Below are 23,445 nucleotides of genomic sequence, written 5' to 3'. Positions count from 1 at the left end.
TGCAAAATAATTAGCCATCTTTTAAGAACTATATTTTAGTGTGTGTGTGTGTGTGTGTGTAGTAGTAGTAGTAGCAGTAGTAGTAGCAGTAGTAGTAGCAGTAGTAGTAGTAGTGGTGGTGGTGGTGGTGGTGGTGGTGGTGGTGGTGGTGAGGCTGGGAAGCTCAGGTGTGTCAGAGGACAGCATGCAGGAGTCAGTTCTTTCCTTCCACCATATGAATCTAAGGAACAAACTCAGAACTCTTTGATGGCACATGTCTTGATCTGCTGAGCCATCTCACTAGCTCCTTTAGAGGCAATTCACTTCTGTTTAAAAACAGCAAAGCAGGAAGGGAAGAAAGCGAAAGGTCTTGGCTGAGAATCTAGGTTTATTCTAGAGCCTGCTTATTCCTTTTTCCTCTCAGCACTGAAAGTGATCATTTTAGTAGTATGGGACTACACTGAATGAACATGGGGAAATGTGCTGTCCCTTAGGAGGTCCATATGGAACTACTTATAATCCTTAAACCTGAAAGCAGGGCTTCTTAAGGAATGGTTAGTAAGTATGGTGAGGAACTGGCCCTCCCTTGTACTCTCTCTATCTCTCTACTTTGTATAGGACTTAGGCCATGGTAGGGAGAAGAGAATGAGTTGTTTATTTTGCTCTAAATTCCCCTGCATTACTGCTGGAAGAACCTATGCCATCATTAGAAGATTAGTTAACTAAACATTCGTCTGAATCTGATACCGAATTAAACATGATCTCTGGCCCAGTGTAAATAGCAAATCACAGGTAAAGTCAACTCTTCAATTACAAAGGAAACTGCCTTATTTACATATAGTTCATGCCACTGTACTCTGAACTCCATGTAAAGGCTTATAGCTATCCAATACCTTGGTCCCAGTTGAGAGGAAACTAGCATCACTCTGTATAATTACACATCTCTTATACAATACATTAGCTCAATTTGCTTTTTTCATTCTTAAATGAAATATTTTGTCTGAAGCAGAGAAAATGTCATTAATTGTATAATTTATCCAAGAGTCTAAAAAGAATTCTCATTAATTTAAATAGCAGGATTAAAATTTTGTCAATGCAGGATAAAAAGACAAAGAAAAAGCATCAAAGAAAGCAAGAAAACCAAGAGCATTCATACCTATTAATATTTTCTCTCCACCTAGGAAGGTATATTTGCCTCACAGATGAGTGCTTCTTTAATGGCTGGTTGTGGATACATGAATTCAGTTTGGAAATTGTTTGTTCTTCAGTGTAATTGTAAGCCTCTACTGGTTTTTCATTAACTACTAAAGATTGCATGGAGTTTCTTTTTATTTTTTTGTCTTACTTGTCTGAATATAAAACTGAAGCCCTACAGGCTTATATTGAGTACAATTTGGTATTCTCCAATCTAGCAGAATAAATAACTGCAAATTACAATTACAAAACATTGCTTTATGTTCCAAACCAGTCATCAACAGAAACTGTGGAAATGTAGAAAGATGTACATATGGTTCACACTCAATGATCTCAAAATTGTCTGTAGCATCCCCTCCTGGTAGTCAAGAGGTCAGCTAGCTATCCGAGCAGTCAAGGGTTATGGCAGCATCTTCCTGTTATAAGGACAGGCACCCTGAGGCCCTGGTGTAACTGGTGACACTCAGGGGATGTGGGATTTAGTAGGACACTCTCCCCTAGTGCTTGCTACATCAGCTAATTTAGAATGAGCATCTTCACTGGTCATGTACATACAGGCAGACTACAGAATAGGTATGTAGTCAGGACTTAAAACTGTAGTATATAAAACAGATCCAGAGACTGGTAGGATTGCTCAGTGGGCAAATGCACAGCAAGTGTGAGGATCTGCATTTAATCCTTAGGACCCACATGATAGAAAGAGAGAACTGCACACCATCCTCTGACCTTCATCCACTATCCCATAAACAAAATGTTATACTAATGAGGAGGGAACAAGTCTCTTATCTAGGCTGGCAAACACATGAGAAACACATGAATTCCCATCCTGGTGAAACATCATACAATGCCAACCACTGAAACATAAAAGCAGACCTATTCATACATTAACATTTTTCCTTTTTATATATTATTTTTGTCCAAAGGTGTGTGTGTGTGTTAGAAAAGGATCACACACACACACACACACACACACACACACACACACACACACACATTCAAACAGACACGTTTGAAAAGGCAACGGCAGAGTTTTGATTCTAGGTGAGGATGTTCCTCTGTATGGCTAAGAAAAGGAGCTGAAGGATTAGAAGTGGACCCCACTGAACCGTGAGCTGCCAACCTGCTCTATGAGAACTTAGGGACAGCATCAGTAATTCTGTACCTTTGATCATAAATGTTGTTACTCCTTACTCTGAATGGGACATTTGTCACAGGAATCACAGACCAATATATAAAGTAGACACAGAAAAAAAAATTTCGCCTTTAAGAATAAGGAACTATCTTGTCCCATGGAGGATGCTACCTTACTGGCTTAACATAAAAAAAGTTTGACAGGGTCCTAGAAACTGGGATCTCTCCTGTCTAAACCCTTTGCTTGACAGTCCAGGCTACACATCACCTGCCATATACTTGATGCCAGTTCTAGTCTGCTTTGATAGGTTCCTCAAGGTCAAAATCTCTCTTTTTCCAGTTTCCATGTTAGCTCCTGTTCCATTGGCTGAAAATCAGAACCCATCTTGCAGAAGCCACAGATAAAGCAGCTTCAGGATCCTTCTCACTCTCCCTACATAGTGCTGAGGACTTGGAACAGCTCAAGTGCACAGAGGTCACAGGCTGATGGGAAAGAACACTAGTTTTTAGGCATGCTTGCTTACCTGATCAGAATTTTAAAGATTCATCAAAAATCATGGTTTCTTGGTTTATGAAAAGCAGCTCTAGCTATTCTGGACTACTGACAGTAAGCAGAATGGACTCTGCTAGAATATGGGGCATTCCACCTAGGATTTCACATTTTCATTTGTATTTCCTGTCACCTCTTCTCCACATTATCTAGGAAAATGAGCTCTTAAAAAGCATCACTTACAGGACTTATCTCTCTGGCATGATGTGATCACCATGACTCCCACTTTTCACTTACTGAATGCCTTCACACACAGAGACCATTCATTTTTACTGGCAGTCCTATAACATTTTGATTCTCTGACCAGTAAATTTCCTGCTGTCATCTTCTCAGTAACTACTTCATTTTGGGGAGCACCAGTCTTGGTGACTAGCATTTATTTCTGGTATCTTATCTCTTAGCTAACTAATAGTCCATAGAAACAGATACCAGCCAATATCCACTAAAGAGTTTATGTTTGCTGTGAACACAGACTAAAATCTTTGCTATTGCACTCAAGGATTGGTCTGAGGTCACTTGGTTTACTTCAGAGCAAATGCCCAACACAGCAGCTGATTCTCCCAGAAGCATAGCCCTGTCTTAGGCCCCCCTTCAAGGAGTTCCCACCTTCAAAAAAATCCTCCTTTTTGACTGAAGACATATCTTGTTTGCTGTGCATTTGTGCCCTAAGCATTTGGAATGAGATGAATGTAGTGTGCTGTTTCCTCTACAGGTCCTGTGCTTCTCGTTACACAGCTAGAAACAGTTTTTCTTTTCTTTCAGCTCACAGTTCCTGATTAGATAACACTCTAATAGAAGTTCTGAGGTTCCGCACAGAGAAGAGTCACATGGAAAGATCACTCTTATACTGATAGGAATATCAGGGATCCTATAAGAAACTGGACTTAGCATTACCTTTGAGTATAAATAACAGATCTGATCCAACTCATGGGAGTGAGTAACCTTGCCTCTTCACAACTGGGTCTGGTATAGACTGCAAGGACCACTGTAAGAACCAGAGTTAGGATCTTGGAAGTGGCATCTCTGAACATCCTTTATCCTTACAATACAGACCCCAGAAGCAGGCACTTGCAGACTATCTAGCACCATTAACTAGAAGGGTTATTTCCTGATATTTTCCCTCATGCTTCCAACTACTTTGGGTCTCATTTCCAAAACCTACATGAAAAGGCTCATCTGGGGAAGTTAGATGCATCAGTGTGTGACAACACTTGGTGCTGGGACTGATACCCAGGACACACATGGTAGAAGAAGAGAACTGACTCTCACAAGTTGTCCTCTGATATTCACATATGTGCTGTGGTGGGTATGTAGACATGTGTATGCTTGTGTACACACATACACACACCACAAACATACACCATCACCATGAAAAACAACAACAAGCAAGAAAAAAAATAAATCCTCCATTTTCCCTATTTGATATAGAGGTTTTAAAATTGATCTATAAATGACAGATTATCAATTAAGATTAATTTTCCAAGTAACACCATTATGACGAGAGAAAGATGGGACTTCTAATAGAAGTTTGTGAGTTTGATTCTTTCATGAACAACATTTCTTTTGGGCAATCTGACCAAGGGTGCCTGTAATGAGCATTCTATGAACCCACACTGACTCCCATGTCACACAGGAAACTCTGTTGGATGTTACACTTAGGGACATACATATACACTGTCTTCAAAGGTCCAGTAGGCATAACTATTGTTATAAAATGTCAAGTTCTATAATCAATGATGGCTGCTCATCTTGATTATTTATCAAGGACTTTGTCTTTTATTATTTGCCTCCATCAAAATGCCCAAGGTAGAGAGTGAGCTCCTGAGAATGCAGACCAGAATGCGCAGCAGCAACAGCTGTCTGTCTGACTGCTGGTTTTAAAATCATATTATAGAACTATTCAACTTCTGCAGACTTGAATAAGACACTGGGCAAACAAATTTCAGGATTGCCCGTAGAAGCAGGCAACTCAGATCTGCTGAGCAAGTGCCCCGAGAGAAGCTTCCTTGTATCTGTCAGAAGCACACCCAGCTGAAGCCACAGCTGAGGAGAACTGTGATATCCCTGTTCTCTGAGCTCACAGTCAGGCCTGGGTGGTTTCAAGACTATGAGCAGCAAGCAAAGGGAAAAAAATCTCAAGGAGGTTACTACGTGATCAAGCAAGTTCTCAAGCAATACCCATGACTTCTTAGGACCTTCCAGGGTGATGTTGATGGGGGCATTCCCTGTGCAATTGACCCTATAGTGGCTTTTGCGGCTTGCAGTGTGATGGTGATCCTAAAGGAGCTCTTTCCTAAGATAAAGCGTTAGGTGCTGATAGCCATCACTGTCCACACAGAACTTAAGGTGGAGGCATGCAGAAAACCTCTCTGCATAGCCATGGAGGGCAAAGCGTAGGAATTACCACAAGTTAGTTCAGAAAGTAACATTTGGGAAACTAAGAAGCAGAAAGCCTGGGTAAGTGCTACACTCTTGTTAAGATGGCCTTACTGTCAGAGGTTCTTAGCCATATTTAAGCATCATCAGCACAGAGAGAGCAGGGCCTGATACACCCTGCACTCTGGGAATCACAGAAGCCCACCACATCTCCCTCTGATGCTCTGAAGACCAGGGTGTCTGCATAGGTAGAAAGAAGAAAGTTCTCTCACCTCCACAACAAGCTCTTGGGAACAGAATGCCTAATGACCTGGTTTTTAACAAAATGTTTCCAGTGATAATCTTGCATGACAACTCTGCTGGAAGAAAAATATAATTTCAGAAATCAGAAAAGGTTACATTTATTTATTGAAATGACTCCCACAAAGTCATAAATTTCAGAAACAGAAATGTTCCTCCACCCAGCGGGACCGAAGTGGAATTATATCTTGGCAATACAACCTTAGAATTAAGTCTAAGATATTTGGAAGCCTTTAGTGTAGAGAACACCAACTGATCAAAGAAGGGATTCCTTGCAAGTTCAGGTGGTAAAGTAATGACCTTAATGGGGCTACATAATAGAGTGTGAGTAATTCAAATATCATCAGCAAATCTCTTGGACAATTTAGGAGCAGCTGTACTACTGAGCTATACCCCAGACATCTGTTTGTCTCATAAAATCTTGGGGAGGTGAGTGACTTCCTAAAGATCTAATGAAGGCCATCCAAGTCCTGACCTGCTCCATTTTCTCCAGGACGGAATGTAAAGTAGCCATCCTGATTTTAAGCTTGTTCTTGTGAGTCATGTGGGTGGTCATGGATGCTCTGAATCTAGAATGCACTGGCATTTTCAGCACAGAGGAAAGAGCTACAGAACAGGCTCTTTCACACTAAGGTGGAATCCTCATGCCAAGTTCTTGCATATTGGGATAACCATTGCCTGGGCCCTACACAGACACAGATGAGACACAGCAAGAAGTCCCCCCGAAGCAGTCCAGTGAGCCATTATGAGTTCTCCATTTCAAACACAAAAAGATGGGGGAAATGTAAAAACAACAAGGTATACAGAATACATAGGAATACACATATGTGACCACTCTTGTCTGCTGAATGCTACTTGCTGGCTATCGGGGTGGTGATGACACATGCTCAGTTTTTTTTAGTGCACGTGGTAAGTCCTGAGCAGCCAAGGATAATCTCTGACTTTATTAGGCCTACTATATATTTGAGAGGCAAGCATAAGCAATTCCTCTATAATGGTATGGTGTGAGAAAGGGGAAGCACACAGGTTCACAGACAAAAGGTAAGGGACATTTACTTTTGATAAAATGATGTTTAAATCAAAGCCTACAGAATTAGCTGGCTGAGGGGAAGAATGAGTCCAGGAGATGTTCCCAAGGAAGAAAATCCTTTTAAGAGGTGAGGAAGCAAAAAGCAAGGGAGGCAGATGTGGTACACACAGGTAATTGTAGCACTTCGGAAGTTCAGAAAGCCTCAAGCTGCAGGTCATCCTGGGGCACATAGTGAGCCCAGGTTGTATAACAAGGCACTACATCAATGTCCTCTGACTCACCAATAACGGAGGAGAGAAGGAAACTAGAATGGGGGTGGCCTTAAGGACAAGGCAGAAAAACACCAAAACACAAAGGCTAAACAGTCTTAGTAACTGGTTGAATTAAAATCTAACACTTCCAGTCTCTCCCTTAAGGCTTAATGTTTATGACATTGTTATGCTATGCTATTCCAGAAACGAAGTATATAATCTTTATTTTTATATTAGTGGTATGAACCACTGTTTTCTGTTATAAAGCTAAAGGGAATTTTAATTTAATTTTGTATGTAGCTGGTACTATATGATTACCAAACTGAAAAGTTTAGATTATTTTTTTTCTATTGTTTAAATTTTCCTATCTTGTCTCCCTTAGATCAATTTTTCAGTTAGTATCTATACTTTGGTTCTCTATCTATAATGCAATACACCAAATTTGTCAAATTTTCCATACAGTTGCCCAGGGGGTCATCATTGTAAAAAAGTAACAATATTCAACTGGTAGCTGCCAAAGACCTACCTGACAGGCTGCTGACACAAGAGGTTCTTGGCTCCCTGCTCAGTGTCTGACTCTAGTCTGGAGTGGGGCCTGAGGATTCATACGTCTTTCATTCGCCCAGGTGGCCCAAATGCTAGAGTATGGAGAACACATCCCTAGTAGCCAATGAGTATAGGGGCCAGGAAGGAACAGATGCTCTCACCTCTTAGCCAAGGCAATAACAGTCATGCATACAAGTATAATTCAAGTCCAAAGCTGGAGCTGAATTGTATTTTCAAACAATTTTGGAAAAGTGACATTCCAATCTTGTTGTCTGAATTTACTATGAACTAATAGGAATTCTGCTAGCACTCTATAGCTAACTTTACCATCTGGATGGAGCACAGAGCCTTTGAGAGCTTTCTAAAACCCACTTAGGCCCGCTGCCATCACTACTGTCAAATGGAATTTTGCCTTGCCAATGATTTTGGGAACCAATAAGCTCCTCTATGAGGCGAAAGAATTTCTAACACAAGCAATGATGTTTTGTTTTAGAAAACACCAGCTAGGTTTCAAAGTAATGAGAGTGGGAAGAACAGGCAATTACATTGTACTTCATCAATAAAGGCCGGCATTACATATGCTGCATCTTCTTTAAATCAGTGTGATTATAATAATCATGAGGAATTCTGAACTATCTCCAGTAAGCTTACCACTTCTTTGGTTACATATGGGCTCCACACCAGCATTACATGGTGATCTTGTTACACCAACTCATTTTACAGCCACTCAGTGTATTTAAACATACTACTTAACTCACTTTACACCCACCCACACACACCCACACACCAAAATCCCTACATAGATCAAGGACAAACAGCTTTGATTTTACTTTTGTTCCAATTAAAACAATTCATTTTAACAATGGTTAACAAAGATGTGTTAAAAATGTTCATAAACTGACAAAATATCATATATACATATATGTGTGTATACACACACACACACACACACACACACACACACACACACACACATATCTGGCATTCAGCAGCCCTTAGGAGGTAATAGACACTACGTACTTTTCCAGCCCAATCTTGTGGTTGACGGAATGAAAAACTACTTTGCACAGTACTCTGCAATGACTACTTTCTACTTTTCACTACATTTTGTAGTTTCTTTAACTTACAAAGTTTAGCAGTAGCACTGCTGTGGATCCCCAATTGATGGACCTCAGTCTGATTTGACACTGCTGGCTTGTGCTTCCTGCATATTGATTACTGAGAGCAAGGGCAGACAGTGAGCCATTCCAAGAACTGCCAGGATGGCATCTATATCATCACACCATGACACACCATCATACCAGGTCATGCCATGTCATGATGAGTACCATGACCCTCTACGATACTTATCACTCTAGAGAGTACCATGACACCCTGTCATACTGAGTCACTCTATAGAGTACCATGACACCCTGTCATACTGGGTCACTCTATAGAGTACCATGACACCCTGTCATACTGGGTCACTCTATTCAGTACCACGATGTTGTGTCATACTGGGTCACTCTATAGAATACCATGACACCCTGTCATACTGGGTCACTCCATAGAGAATCATAAGGTCTTATCATACCACGTCAGTCCATGTCATGACGCAAAAATGCATCAGTTCAACTTCAGAAGTTCCCATAGTCTGTAAGAATCTTAACCCTGTTTAAGTTCAATGTCTCTTCTGAGACTTAAGGCAATCTCTTAACTGTAACCCTAAGTAAAATCAAAATAAAAAAGCAGATTGCCAATATACAGTAACACAGAATAAACAATGTCATTCCAAAAGGGAAGAAAGGGAGTACAGTGAGGAAATGCTGGACCAAATCAAGAGCAGAAACCAGCTGAGCAAACTCCAAATTCTACACTTCTATATCTGATGTCACAATGCTCTTCAGACCTTCAATTCCTTTCAGCTTTGTTGACTGCAACACATTTCTTTCTTGGGCTGGTTCTATATTCTGTTAGCAGCTCTCCTGGTCAGGTATCCCACAACTCTGTCATCTCAAACATCTTGGGAGTCTCCAATACAATCCAGGCTTCACCTTCACAGCTTTATGCAATGGCCTCTCTGGGCCTCCATGCCAGAACACCCCTGACATGTACATGGCCTCAAAATATTTACTTTAGCAGAGAAGGATGATTCCACATCCTCTTTCCTATATTCTTGACTCTACCTCCAGAACAATATGGCCAAAGCTGCCATGTTTTGCTGCTGGCTGGGTTGGAGTTACCTTTTTCATGCAATTTCATTTTCAGCAGCCTTCTGGTTTTGATGGTTCCTTTTACTGCTTAAGCTTTTCTTTACCTTTCCAGAAGCTGGAAGCTCAACTGGCCCTGAGGTTACCATCTTTTTATTTCATTTAGCATCAGGTTTTCTTTAAACTTTTTATCTCTTTGAGCACCAGACTTTACTCCATCACATTTCCTGGTCCTCCATCTATCCTCAAACTGTACATTATATATATATATATATATATATATATATATATATATATATATATATATTTGCTCAGCTTCTTCTTTTTTATTGTAGATCTGCCTAAATGTGACCATCAAAAAACACATAACAGAGTCAATACTAGGCTGTCCTGAAATCTCCTCTGCCATGGCCATGAATTCAAAATTCTTCAATTTAGCCTCAGGCAGATTTTTTTTCATAAAAGGACAAAAAGCAGCCACATTCTTTGCCAAAACATCACAAGAATGGTCTCAAGGCCATACTGACTCATATTATTCCCCTCTGAAACCTCTTGAGATATTCCATTTTTATCTACATTGGCCTCAGCACCACTATACACTCCTACTAGTATGGCCTAGTAAGCTCTGCTTAAAATGTTCAAATTCTGTCCTAATCTAAAGTCACATTTCACCAACTAGCTGCATGGTAAGGCCTGTCACAGCAATACCCTACTCCTGGTACCAACTTCTGTCTTTGGCAGTTTTCTATTGCTGTTAAGAGACATCATGACCAAGGCAACTCTTAAAACATTTAAGTGGGACAGACTTATAGGTTCAGAGGTTTAGTCTATTGCTATCCTGGTAGGACGTATGGCAGCATACAAGGCAGACATATCTGTAGAGAAGTATCTGCGAGTTCTATATCCAGATCCACAGATAGGAGGGAGAAGTGGGCTTGACATGGGCTTTTAAAATCTCAAAGCACACCCCTAGTGGCGTACTTTCTTCAACAAGGCCACACCTTCTAATCCTTCTTACGTAGTACTGGTGACTAAGGTCATACCTATGAGCCTATGAGGGATATTCATATTCAAACAACACACTAGAGCACAGCAGAGACTTCCTTGACTGCTTTATTGCCTCATGAGTGCTCTAAATGATGTGATTCAGTGTCCCAACCACAGCAGCAGGAGCAGGCCAGGCCCTCTTGTGGCTGATGATCAGTGCTCACCATGCTCTTGATGGTGACCTTGGCAACTGTGAACTTATAACCCTGAAAACTTAGAACCAAGAGGAATCTCTCTTACTTATTATCTTACTTATCACCTCAGGTATTTTTCATGGCCTTGGAAGGTTAACCTAACACAGAGAATATATAAAGAGAAGTAGATTATTGTTGTCACTGTACTAGGCAATGATATAGTTCAGAAGCTTTTGGCATTTTTCTGGGGATGAGTTTGGAAAGCATTCAAGATGCTACTAATTATCTGAGAGGATGAATAATGTCTTAGTGGACACTGATGATAAGGACTTGTATGGCCAGAAGTGAAAGGAATTAAGACAGATCATGCTGATAAGGTTTCAGAGGTGGGTATGGATACTCTCTTGAAATGCAGAATCCATGCATTTCTGTTTTAGCTACATGTGCTGCAACCGTGCAAGGCTGAGAATGTCAAGGCAGCTGACTAATTCATCTGGTGGAGACCATTTAAAAATGTTGCAGTGTTCAGGTCATGGGAGAGTGAGTGTTGCTTTTTTTTTTTTTTGCCAGACTTACATGAAAAGTTATAATATAAAGGTCTGAAAACTGTGCCTTGGCCTAGGAAGAAGCATGCTTAAAGTCATCACCAGCAAGGGTGGTTTTTAAAGATATTATGACAAGTTATTTGTAGCAAGACCAATGGAAAAATGCCTTAAGGACATCTTATGAATCAGCACAACCCATCCATTACAGCCCATAAGAGTGGAAAAGTGTAAAATCTAGTTCTAAGACATTTTGGGGGAAGACAGCTCTAGGGGATCCTCCTTGCCCAGAAACATGTAGGAATGATTTCCCTGGGATTGTTCTCCAGTGTTTAGCTTTCTAGGCACACAAAGGCTGTAGCAGCTGAAGTTAGAGGGGATCCTGGGGTCACAGTTCATGTTGGCAGGACTTTGGCACTATCAATATGATGCCAGTTTTGCAGGCATGTAGAATGTAAGCTTTATACATTGAATCACAGAAATCTGCACGGCGACATCAAACAGAAGGCCAGGCAATGTGTAGGTGGACTGGAGCAGAGGGCAATCGTGTGAAGCCTGTGGGACTGAGCTAAGGCTCCAGCAGAACCCCAGGAATCTACATACAGAAGGAGTATGAGACATCTGCTAAGAAAGGCCATGGGCAGGGAATAGAGGCCAGATGAGGGTCACTAACATAAAAGGTTACATCCATTAACCTGAGTTCATACACCAAATATGTAACAGCCAGGATCTGACAGGCCCCAGAGGCTGTTTCTTGCACTCTAAAAAGAAGAACTAAAAGAATCACGAAAGACTGATGCTTAAGATAGAGGCAACACCCTTGGTAGTACAAACTTTATATGCCCTGGTACAGGGGAATGCCAGGGCCAAGAAGTGGGAGTGGGTGGGTAGGGAAGCAGGGTGGGGGGAAGGTATAGGGAACTTTCAGGGTAGCATTTGAAATGTATATAAAGAAAATATCTTAAAAAGAAAAAAAAAAGATAGAGGTAACACAAATAAGAACATGCTAGCGATTTCCTCCACATTGAGTGACCCTGGAAAGGGATGGAAAGTGTTTTTCCCTTCCGGCAAGCTGGTATAAAAAAACAACAGTACAGAAATTCTAAGTGAGCTGGTTTGAAATTCAGGTTTTTGTTTCTCTTTATTCATGTTTACTTATTTACTTTTTTTTTCATGGCACTGGGGAATCAAACCTTGGGCCTCAGGCATAGTGAATTACTGAACCTCATCCCATTCTGTTCACTTAAAACCAAAAAGGTTTCTTTACATTTATTTCATGTGTAGGTGTATATATGTATGCATACCATGTGCATGCAGTGTCTTTGCAAATTGGAAGAGAGGGTTGGATCTCCTGGAATTGAAGGTATAGACTGCTGTGATCTGCCATGTACATGCTGGGAACTGAACTCACATTCCCCTCCCAAGCAGCAAGTACTCTTAAATGCTGAGCCATCTCTCTAGGCCCTCAAGACTTACTTATTTATTGTTTTAACAAACATATTTTAAATCCTTAGAAAATTGTCACTGAAGAATGTGCACTTAAAAGAGGCTGAGATTTTAGCATGGTCCTTAGTAAAATCAGAGGCGACCTTGCCACAAATTTGTTGATTTGCACTACAATCTCACTGGGGGTTAAAAGCTGTCTCAAAAAGGAAGGGTATGTAAATTTATATATGCCTTAATGTGGACAACGTTGGAAACTGAAGTCTCCACATCATACTGTAGCATCTTCTGCCAAGTGAGCTTGTCTGCCTCAGGGAACCTGCTGCTCCTCTTGTGTTGCCCAGTGGGAGCCTGGACCCCTGCACTCTTCCACTGTATCTCACCCAATTCATTGAGGAAAGTCTCTCAACTTTTTTTCTTTTTCTTTTCTTTTCTTTCTTTCTTTCTTTCTTTCTTTCTTTCTTTCTGTCTGTCTGTCTGTCTGTCTGTCTGTCTGTCTGTCTGTCTTTCTCTCTCTCTCTTTCTTTCTTTCTTTTCTTTTTTTTTTTTTTTTAATTTTTACAGTGTGGGGAGCAAACTAGGTGCCTCATACATATCTGGTAAAAAGTTAACCTGAAAACAAGTCTGAGCTCTGTGTGACATCAGCCACACAGGACTCTTCACACAGCCTGAGGACCCCCTTGATGGATTGTATATGTTAGGAGGGTGAATGTGATTGTTCTGGACCAACAAAGTCTGGGACTATCAGGACAGGGGAACACATTAGCAGCAGTACCTCATTTCATTCTTATATGTTAACGAGGCAGGCATATTATTCCCTTTATAGTCTAGAGGATTAGATATCAAGTCCAAATTTGGAGAGATTCAGAATTCAAACCCAATACGCTGTTCTGTATTTGTAAATCTTAAAATATAATAGATCCCTTGGTTATTTTTCTGTAGCTGTGACAAAACATCACAACAAAGGCAACTTATAAAAGAAAAAGATTCAATTTGGAGCTCACAGTTCCAGAGGGCTAGAGTCCATGACCATCATGGCAGGGAGCATAGCAGAAGGCAGACAAGCATGGCACTGGAACAGTAGATGAGAACTCACAGTTCACTAAACCACAAGCATGACACAAAGAGAGATAAATGAAAATGACACAGGCTCATAAAAGTTCAAAGCCAGACCCAAGTGACACATTTCTTCCGATAAGGCCATAGCTCTTCCTAAATAGTTCTACCAACTGGGGACCAAGTATTTGAACATATAAGCCTATTGAGGCCATTTGCATTCAAACCATTACATATAGCAAATGGCTGTAGAAAGGTATTTTTCAAAAACATACTAGTTATAACAACATCACCTATCAGTTAAGTCCTACCTTTGTTCCACACTATTCAAAATCAGAAAAATGACTTCACACTAGAGACAAAGTGTAAATGGAAGATTTTATTACCAAATGGCCCAGTTGAACAGAGCTGTAAAAATGGACTGAGTTAACTATGTACAGCTCCATTTCCTTGTCTGTAATAACTTGCAATGATATAATATAATCTGATGGTGTTACAAAGTGATGAAATTCACAGGAATATTTTTTCTTCTTATTTTTTTAAATTGGATATTTTCTTTATTTATATTTCAAATTCCCCTTTCCCGGTTCCCCTCTTCGACCCCCCCCCCCTTCCCTGCTTCTATGAGGCCCCTTCCCCTTGATTCCCGTCTACTGGGGCATCTATCAAGCCTCCATAGGACCAAGGACCGCTCCTCCCATTGATGCCTGACAAGGCTGTCCTCTGCTACATATGCAACTGAAGCCATGTGTACTCCTTGGTTGGTGGCTTAGTCCTTAGGAGTTCTGGGTGTGTGTCAGGTTGGTTGATATTGTTGTTCTTTCTATGGGATTGCAAACCCTTTCAGCTCCTTCAGTCCTTTCTCTAACTCCTCTATTTGGGACCTTGCACTCAGGCCAATGGTTGGCTGCAAGCATCTGCCTCTGTATTTATAAGGCTCTGGCAGGATCTCTCAGGAGACAGTTATTTCTTGTCATAGGAATTCAGAATGTAAACATATTAAGCTGGGAAAATATTTGGATGCTAGAATCAACAATTATTTTTAACATAAAGCACAGAAATCTTTTTGTTTTTTGTTTTTTAATCTGAGAAGCATGCTGATTTCAACAAAAACCTGTATAAAGAAGATATTTCAGGCTATAAATAAAACCATTGACAACAGTTTTTAAAAAAACATTAGGAAGTTTTAATCTATTACTTGTACAGTTTCAAATGCTATGTTTCTAACAGTTACCCAAGTACGACATTCAATGCAAACAACAAATGAATTCATGGTCCCTGATCTCTACTAGGGTAGAAATTATTAAGCTATCTGACAAAGTTTAGTAATGCTAGGAGTGTGGGCTCTGAATAACGAGGCTCAATGATCATTACCACTACAGAAATAATCCATTGAGCTGGACAAAATTGTTTTTGCTTGCTTTTTGAGGCATGATCTCACTATGTAACTCTAGCTGGCTTAGAACTTGTCATGTAAACCAGCTGGTTTCAAACTCTGACAGATCAAAGGTATGTGAGAAACTCTGACAGATCAAAGGTATCAATGAGAAAGCTAGGCTGACTTCACAACAGGCTTCAAATTGGCAATTTAGGAGACAAAGCCTAAATCTCTGTTTCCAAGAACTGGGTAAGTCTAGGCAAGTCCATGCCTCAGAAGTGCCCCACTACCTGGTCTGAGGCAAGGACAATGGGTCAGCAACAGTTTCTAGACTTCCTCAGCAACAGTTTCCAGCCCCTACACCCTGGTAATGGAAAGTCCCTAGAGATGGAGCAAGACAAAGCCCACCTACCTCAGAATCCCCCTTCAAATCAGGCCTGCGAGCTCACTTGGTTGTTTCTCTATTGGTAATGGGAGACACCAGCATGCTGGACTTCTGCAGAATAAAACTCTGCTTTTACATACTATTTGAGTCCTGGGTTATCATTCTTTGGCAAAGTCTGGACCATTACAGTACCACCACACCTGGCATAGACATTTATTTTAATAAATAGACCAGTGCCATGTCATAAAAATAAACGGAAATGGTGGAATAGGAAGAGAAGTCAAAAAATTGTCATAAAATTAATTTAAGTGTAGTTATATAAGAAGCCAGTGTTCAAAAAACACTGATGGAAATACTTCTCATAAAGTATCCTTACACATGGAATCTTGTTGTTACTATGTTTATGGCTAATGGTTCAGTATGACTGAAAATTTTGACATTTGTTTTCTTAGAAAGTGATGTCCAAGGAGAAGTGTGGTGGGAACAGGCAGCTGCAGGATCTGTCTCAGGGTCACCCTATTCTGACCCAGAGCCTGCCTCTGACTGTACATGGCACTAGGAACCGACTCAAGGTCACACTGCTCTTATCAGAACCTGCCCTGAGTATACTTGGCATTAGGACCTGTCTCAAGGTCACACTGTTCCACCCCAGCCTGCTCCTGAGTGTACATGGCACTAAGATCTGTCTTAGGTCACACTGTTCTAACCCAAACCTTCCCCTCAGTGTATATGCAGCAGACAAAGTGATGCTGACAATACAGTGAGGACTACTTTTTGGTTACTCAGGTTTCCTGCTTCTTTTCTTGGCTGGAAATGGAAGTTACTGTTTGTTCTCTGTTTTCAAAGTCACTACTGTCCTTTATCAGTCAACATACACATTAGAGTTATGATGTCAGTGATGCTACAGGCTGCAGTGCTAACTATAAAAAACAAAAACAAAAAACAAAGAAACAATTATGTCCACTGAGGGTCAACAAAGAACTCTTCCATACAACGTAACTGTTCACAGGCAAATAAAACACAAGGTCATTGTTGGTAATTAATGGCAAAGGACTTATCTTACTGGATCACAGATATCAAAACAGAATGTTTGAAGATGTAAATTCTCTAAACCATGAGAAAGTACTACAAAGTACACATTAAAAGAAAATTGCAAAAATCATTACATTTCTTCTGAAAGTCAAATTAAATTTAGTTTTTTCTTGCTTCTCTATTTTGGCTAATTTCATGAAATTTTGTTGTCAGTTTGGTTTAAGTCTTAACCATCTGCACAGTGAGATCTAACATCTTCCAGGCAAACAGTCTGCTACTCACTTTCTAGTGGTAGGCCCTGCCATGGACTGCAGGTTTCCCCTATCCTCTCTTCCCCAGCAGCCTGAGGCCCAGAGTCATAGGAAGAGGGGTGGGGTAGGACATCCACATGGGATCACCCTGAGCCTCAGGTGACTGCTCTGAGGTGAGGGATGTAAGTCTTGGTGCTAGCTATATAGCCCTTCTCCCAACAGCTGAGAAATGCAGTACTAAATACCCAAAGAAAAATGTCATATCACATGACACTTTCTATAAGCATCTAAAGGAAAGCAGTCATTTATGTTGTTTATACATAATTTCCAAACTAAAGATGCTGAGAATCTTCGAGGCACACGGTGAAAGAAATTTCTGAATTACTGACTTTTCAGTTCCTCAATGAAAACATATCAGTCCTGATACACTTAGTTCTTACTTGGAGGTAGGTCTGCTAACTAACATCAACCAGGACACTTCTAAGTATTTGGCGTCATTCCACTTTCCCCATTGTGCTTCCTGTGACAAGCTCACCCTGATGAACCTGAAACCACCAAGCTCTTCCTGAATATGGCATTGCCAGGAATCTGCCCTTCAATGCCTCAGCCCAACTCAAAAGGCTCTTTGCAAAGAGATGCAGCAAAAAGCAGGAAAAGATGAATGGGAAAAATAATTGAGAAAAGAATACAAGACTGGAAATCTGTTCCAGCAGTACACTGTACTGCTGCAACTGTGTCTTGGGACTAGTGAGACTGAAGACATCGTGGTCTAGAGGGTCAAAGGAGTAGGGAGAGAAGTGGGAAGGGAGGTGAGAAATAACAGGTTCTTATTGTGTAACAGTTGAGAGTACAACTTTTGGAACCCATTGGGCCAGAGCATTAATTAATTTTAAAATTTCGCCCTGTTATGAACAATCTAACTTTAATAGAGAGACTCCTCTCTGAGCCTTGGTTTTTAACATTTGAAAGTGGAACTGATTATATGTACCCATGAAGGATTTGAGAATAAAATTTTGAATGGCTAGGACAATGTGCTTATCAGGGTACTTGGTATACATTGTAATGAAACAAGACCCACTAGCTGCCATTGCCACCCAGGTTTGGTTATCTTCACTCATGGTTCCTAGCTAGCCTACCAGATGATGTGTGATTGCCTTCTACTCACTCTCCAGCCTCAGTAGGCCTCATTTTCTTCTATGAAATGACTCTTTTTCTTCTGTTTCCTATGAAGAAGAACAGATGCCAGCCATCCACTCTAGTTGGTTCTTCTTCTAATCCAGAGATAGTAACATGATCATTCTTAAAAATTTCATCTGTAGCTTTAAAATCTCACCTTCTGAAAGAGGTTTACTATGACCAACTGCTGTGGTTTATATAAGACATTTCAAAAGCCTCTTGTGTTAAACACTTGACCCTACTTGGTTGTGTGCCGATAGGTGACTGCATCATGGGAATATTGCCTTCATCAATGACTTCATGCTGCATAATCTATTAGGAGTGGGGGACAGCTGGATGAAGGAAGTCACTTGGGGAACTGATCCTCAAGGAATGCATCAAAGTATTGAAAGGTGCTAATAGTAAAGCATGCTGCGAAGGGAGAGGAACAACTGGCAGTCCTACATCTGTAAAGTCCATGATCCACAAACATGGTAAGTCTGGTAAGATGTCCCTAAAGGTGTACCAGTGGTACCTGTATCCTGAAGGTAGCCAAAGGCTGTCTGATTGGATACCTTCTGATGCTTGATGGAATTCATGATTGATACGTACAAACTTCATCAATACTTGCTGCTGGAGAGATGTCACAGATCATAAAGGACAATGTGAACTTCTGCCATCTCCCTAAACTAATGTAATTTCTAAATTACTAATTTTTCTAATTACTAATTTTTACTTACTAAATTTCTAAATACTGATCCTTATCACTTGTAGACAATTGTAGCTTTCATCGCTCATCAGAGAAGCTTCTTTTTGTTAACAGATGAAGACTCCTACAGAGATCTACAGCTGGTCAGAACGCAGAGAACTGCAAAGAGATCCCTATACTGAAGGCTTAGAGAACACTGTAGAAGAGGGATCAGGATGCCTGCTGCTTGATGGTGTGCTCTGACACTAGGAAAAGTGCAGCCATTCACTCCCAGTGACAACATGCCAATGTGGATGAGGGGATTTCCAAAAGGTCCAACCCCTAGATGAAGAGCTGCAAGTGTGCAGTGGTGTCTGAAATATAGTAGAGGCTCAGTTTCCTCCAGGAATGAGCTCCCACATACTTTAGCAATCCTCAGTGGTCTGTCAGCTTTGGACACATGTACATATGGACAATGCTAAATGAACTTAGTACTCAGTAGGTGGTATATACATTTATGCATATACATATATACACACATACAACATATAACATATACGTGTGTGTGTGTGTGTGTTTGTGCATGTCACAGTAATAATTAAAGAGGAAAAGTTCATGAATTTGGGAAGGGAGCACAGAATGTTGGGAGGAAAGGTGAAACAGATCTATATAGTACTACTATATAAAATTCACAAAAAAATTAAAACCTTTAAAAAGATGAAATATACTCCAACTATCCCCTAACTGCCCCCAACTGAATGTCGAAGTGACTTAGAAGGTCATTCTCAACACAACTGCCAAGTGAGGATGTGTCATTGTGGATGAAAATATTCTAAAGAGATATTTGTGGCCTTTACTTTGGCTATCAGACTTTGGAAACAATGGAGTGTAAAAAAAACCTGGAATTATCCCTAGAATGTCATGCTGGGAAAAGAGAAAAGCCTATAGCCTGCACCAACCAAAGAAGAAATTTCTCTCCTTGAAAGGTTACTCCTTGAAAGGTTACCCCTTGAAAGGCAGGGGTGAGGTGTCAATGACAGGCAGGACCACAGCTGACTGCTTACACTTGCATGACTTTGGCCTTTACTTAAACTTTTTTTTTTTTTTTATATTTTTATTACATATTTTCCTCAATTACATTTCCAATACTATCCCAAAAGTCCCCCATAGCGCCCCCCCACTTCCCTACCCACGGGATCCGTCCCATAATCAGCTTCTAAACGCTGACACCATTGCATACACTAGCAAGATTTTGCTGAAAGGACCCAAATATAGCTGTCTCTTGTGAGACGATGCCGGGGCCTAGCAAACACAGGAGTGGATGTTCACAGTCAGCTATTGGATGTATCACAGGGCTCCCAATGGAGAAGCTAGAGAAAGTACCCAAGGAGCTAAAGGGATCTGCAACCCTATTGTTGGAACAACATGATGTACTAACCAGAACCCTGGAGCTCTTGTCTCTAGCTGCATATGTATCGAAAATGGCCTAGTCGGCCATCACTGGAAAGAGAGGCCCACAATCACAAAAGAACTCACACAATATGTATTCATTGATAAGTGGATATTAGCCCAAAACTTAGGATACCCTTTACTTAAACTTTAACCTTATTTCAAAACCTCGAACAAAGATTTGCAGGAGGTTTGCTGAATCTCTGTCCCTCTTTCCAGAGGCCACAATGAATAAATCCATTTTCTGCCATCATCATTTATTTGGTTCTTTTAATTGGCTTATGGAGGATGGGTAGCCAAACTTGGCTCATTGGGACAGATGAAATCATTTCAGCAATTTGAGGACAGGATGCTGGACAGTCTATATGATGGCTCTGTCCCTTCTATTTTAAACAATACATTAATGCAAAAAAGCCTGTTTCATGAAGCAAATGCCTGTGAATTATACTGTAAAGATATCGCTTAGTGTGACAAGAAAGCTGTGCTGTGAGCATGGTTCTCTCAATATTTAAATGCTTTTATGTTAAAGTTTTATTTTTGTTTACTCTCACATTGAATATATACAGTTTCCACTTTTTTTTATTTACAGCAAAGTTTGTATATTAATTTTTTTCCTAATAATTGTGTTCAAGAAAGTGTTTGCTACATTAGGTTTCTGGATTGATTTGGAGTTTGGATTCCAGCCAGGATTTAAGGAATAGCATATGTGAAGGCTCAGGGTCTTCAGGACCTGAAGCCTCCTCCTTCTGCCAGCTGGATAGGGTTTCTAACAGCTTTCAGAAAGTAGACAGTACTAAGCAGAAAATAAAAACTAAAGCTGGCCTTCTGGTCTGAGCCAGTGCCTTGAGCAGACCTTGGGCACTAGCTCTGCAACTAGTTCCACAACATCCAGAAGCTCAATTCCCAGGTGCTTGAACATGTCCAGGATCATAGGAACTCAGGACCCTGGTAACATCAGAATTTTAAGATCACAGAAGCAGTTTGACTACCATGAGCTGACAGTCCCAGGATCTCAGGATCACAGGATTCTAGAATCATATAGACAGCTAGACTCTGAGGAGTTCTGACACAACCAGGATCACAGGAGGGATACGTTCCAGTCAGAAACAGCAAGGGCAGGTAGCCCTAGAGATAAGCAGATGGCAAGAGAAAAGCTTAAGAACATAAGCAACAGAAAACACGGTTACATGGCATCATCAGAACCCAATTCTTCCATCATAGCAAGTCCTGGACACACCAGCACATTGGAAAAGCAAGATTCGGATATAAAATCATTTCTCATGATGATGGTCGAGGACTTTAAGGAGGTCAAATGGGTACATAAATAACTCCCTTTAAAAAAACCACACACACACAGGAGAACACAGGTAAACAGGTAGAAGCTCTTAAAGAGGAAACATAAAAATCCCTTAAAGAATTACAGGAAAACACAACCAAATAAGAGAAGGAATTGAAAAAGACCATCCAGGATTTACAAGTGGAAACAATAAAGAAAACATGAAGGGAGACAACCCTGGACACAGAAAACCTAGGAAAGAGATCAGGAGTCATAGATGCAATTTTCACCATCAGAGTACAATAGATAGAAGAGAGAATCTCAGGTGCAGAAGATACCATAGAAAACATTGACACAACAGTCAAAGAAAATGCAAAATGCAAAAACCTCCTAACCCAAAATATCCAGGAAATCCAGGACACAATGAGAAGACCAAACCTAAGAATAATAGCTATAGAAGAGCGTGAGGATTTCCCAACGTAAAGGGCCAGCAAACATCTTCAACAAAATTATAGAAGAAAACTTCCCTAACCTAAAGAAAGAGATGCCCATGAACATACAAGAAGCCTACAGAACTCCCAATAGACTGATCCAGAATTGAAATTCTTCCTGTCCCATAATAATCAAGACACCAAATGTACAAAACAAAGAATATTAAAAGCAGTAAGGGAAAAAGGTCAAATAACATACAAAGGCAGACCTATCAGAATTACATCAGAGTTCTAAACAGAGACTATAAAAAATAAAAGCCAGAAGATCTCGGGTAGATGTCATATAGCACAAATGCCAGCCCAGACCACTATACCCAGCAAAAATCTCAATTATCATAGATGGAGAAACCAAGTTATTCCAAGACAAAACAAATTTACACAATATCTTTCCACAAATCCAGCCCTACAAAGGATGAATAGATGGGAAACACCACACAAGGAGGGAAACTACATCTTAGAAAAAGCAAGAAAGTAATCTTCTTTCAACAAACCCAAAAGAAGACACATAAGCATAATTCCACCTCTAACAACAAAAGTAACAAGAAGTAACCATCACTATTCCTTAATATCTCTTAATATCAATGGACTCAATTCCCCCCAACAAGACATAGACTAACAGACTGGATATGTAAACAGGACCCAGCATTTTGCTGCATACAGGAAGCATACCTCAGTGACAAAGACAGACATTACCTCAGAGTAAAAGGCTGGAAAAAAATTTCCAAGCAAATGGTCCCAAGAAACAAGCTGGAGTAGCTATTGCAATATCAAATAAAACTGACTTTCAACCAAAAGTTATAAAAAAGAAAAGGAAAAATATTCATCAAAGGAAAAATCTAACAAGATGTACTCTCAATTATGAACATATATGCTCCAAATGCATGGGTACCCATATTCATAAAAGAAACTTTAGGAAAGATCAAAGCACACATTGCACTGCACACACTAATAGTGGGAGACTTCAATACTACACTCTTGGAAATGGACAGATCATGGAAATAGAAACTAAACAAAGACATAGTGAAACTAAAAGAAGTTATGGACTAAATGGATTTAACAGATATCTATAGAATATTTCATCCTAAAACAAAAGAATATAACTTCTTCTCATCATCTCATGGCAACTTCTCTAAAACTGAGCATATAATCAGTCACAAAACAGGCCTCAACAGACACAAGAAGATTGAAATAATCCCATACATCCTATCACATTACCGTGGACAAGTCTGGTCTTCAATAACAACAAAAACAACGGAAAGCCCACATATACATGGAAGCTAAACAATGCTATACTTGATGATAACTTGGTAAAGGAAGAAATAAAGAAAGAAATTAAAGACTTTTTAGAATTTAATGAAAGTGAAGGCACAATATACTAAAACTTATGGGACACAATGAAAGCAGAGGTAAGAGGAAAACTCATAGCTCTAAGTGCTTCCAAAAAGAAACTGAAGAGCACTTAAACTAGCAGCTTGTCAGCACACATGAAAGCTCTAGAACAAAAAGAAGCAAATACACCCAAGAGGAGTAGATGGCAGGAAATAATCAAACTCCGGGCTGAAATCAACCAAA

General features: G+C 40.2%; 1 protein-coding gene across 10 annotated transcripts in view; it reads right to left on the bottom strand.

Moving 5' to 3' along the window:
- Ube2e2 (ubiquitin conjugating enzyme E2 E2) overlaps positions 1 to 23,445 on the bottom strand; it is a 317,715-nt gene that overhangs the window by 123,618 nt on the left and 170,652 nt on the right. For 3 of the 10 annotated variants that reach the window (XM_029468987.2, XM_029468986.2, XM_029468984.2), the window contains exon 4: positions 5,503 to 5,589. The exons of 6 other annotated variants lie outside the window; for them this stretch is intronic. In XM_029468987.2, the coding sequence (XP_029324847.1) occupies positions 5,503 to 5,589 (87 nt within the window). The remainder of the gene's footprint in view (positions 1 to 5,502; positions 5,590 to 23,445) is intronic. One more of the 10 variants, XM_029468985.2, reaches the window with a different exon arrangement.

This window comes from Mus caroli, unplaced genomic scaffold (genome assembly GCF_978045245.1).
Source record: "Mus caroli unplaced genomic scaffold, Mus_caroli_1 scaffold_12, whole genome shotgun sequence".
NCBI classification, from domain to species: domain Eukaryota; kingdom Metazoa; phylum Chordata; class Mammalia; order Rodentia; family Muridae; genus Mus; species Mus caroli.
This window is presented reverse-complemented; position numbering and strand designations above follow the sequence as displayed.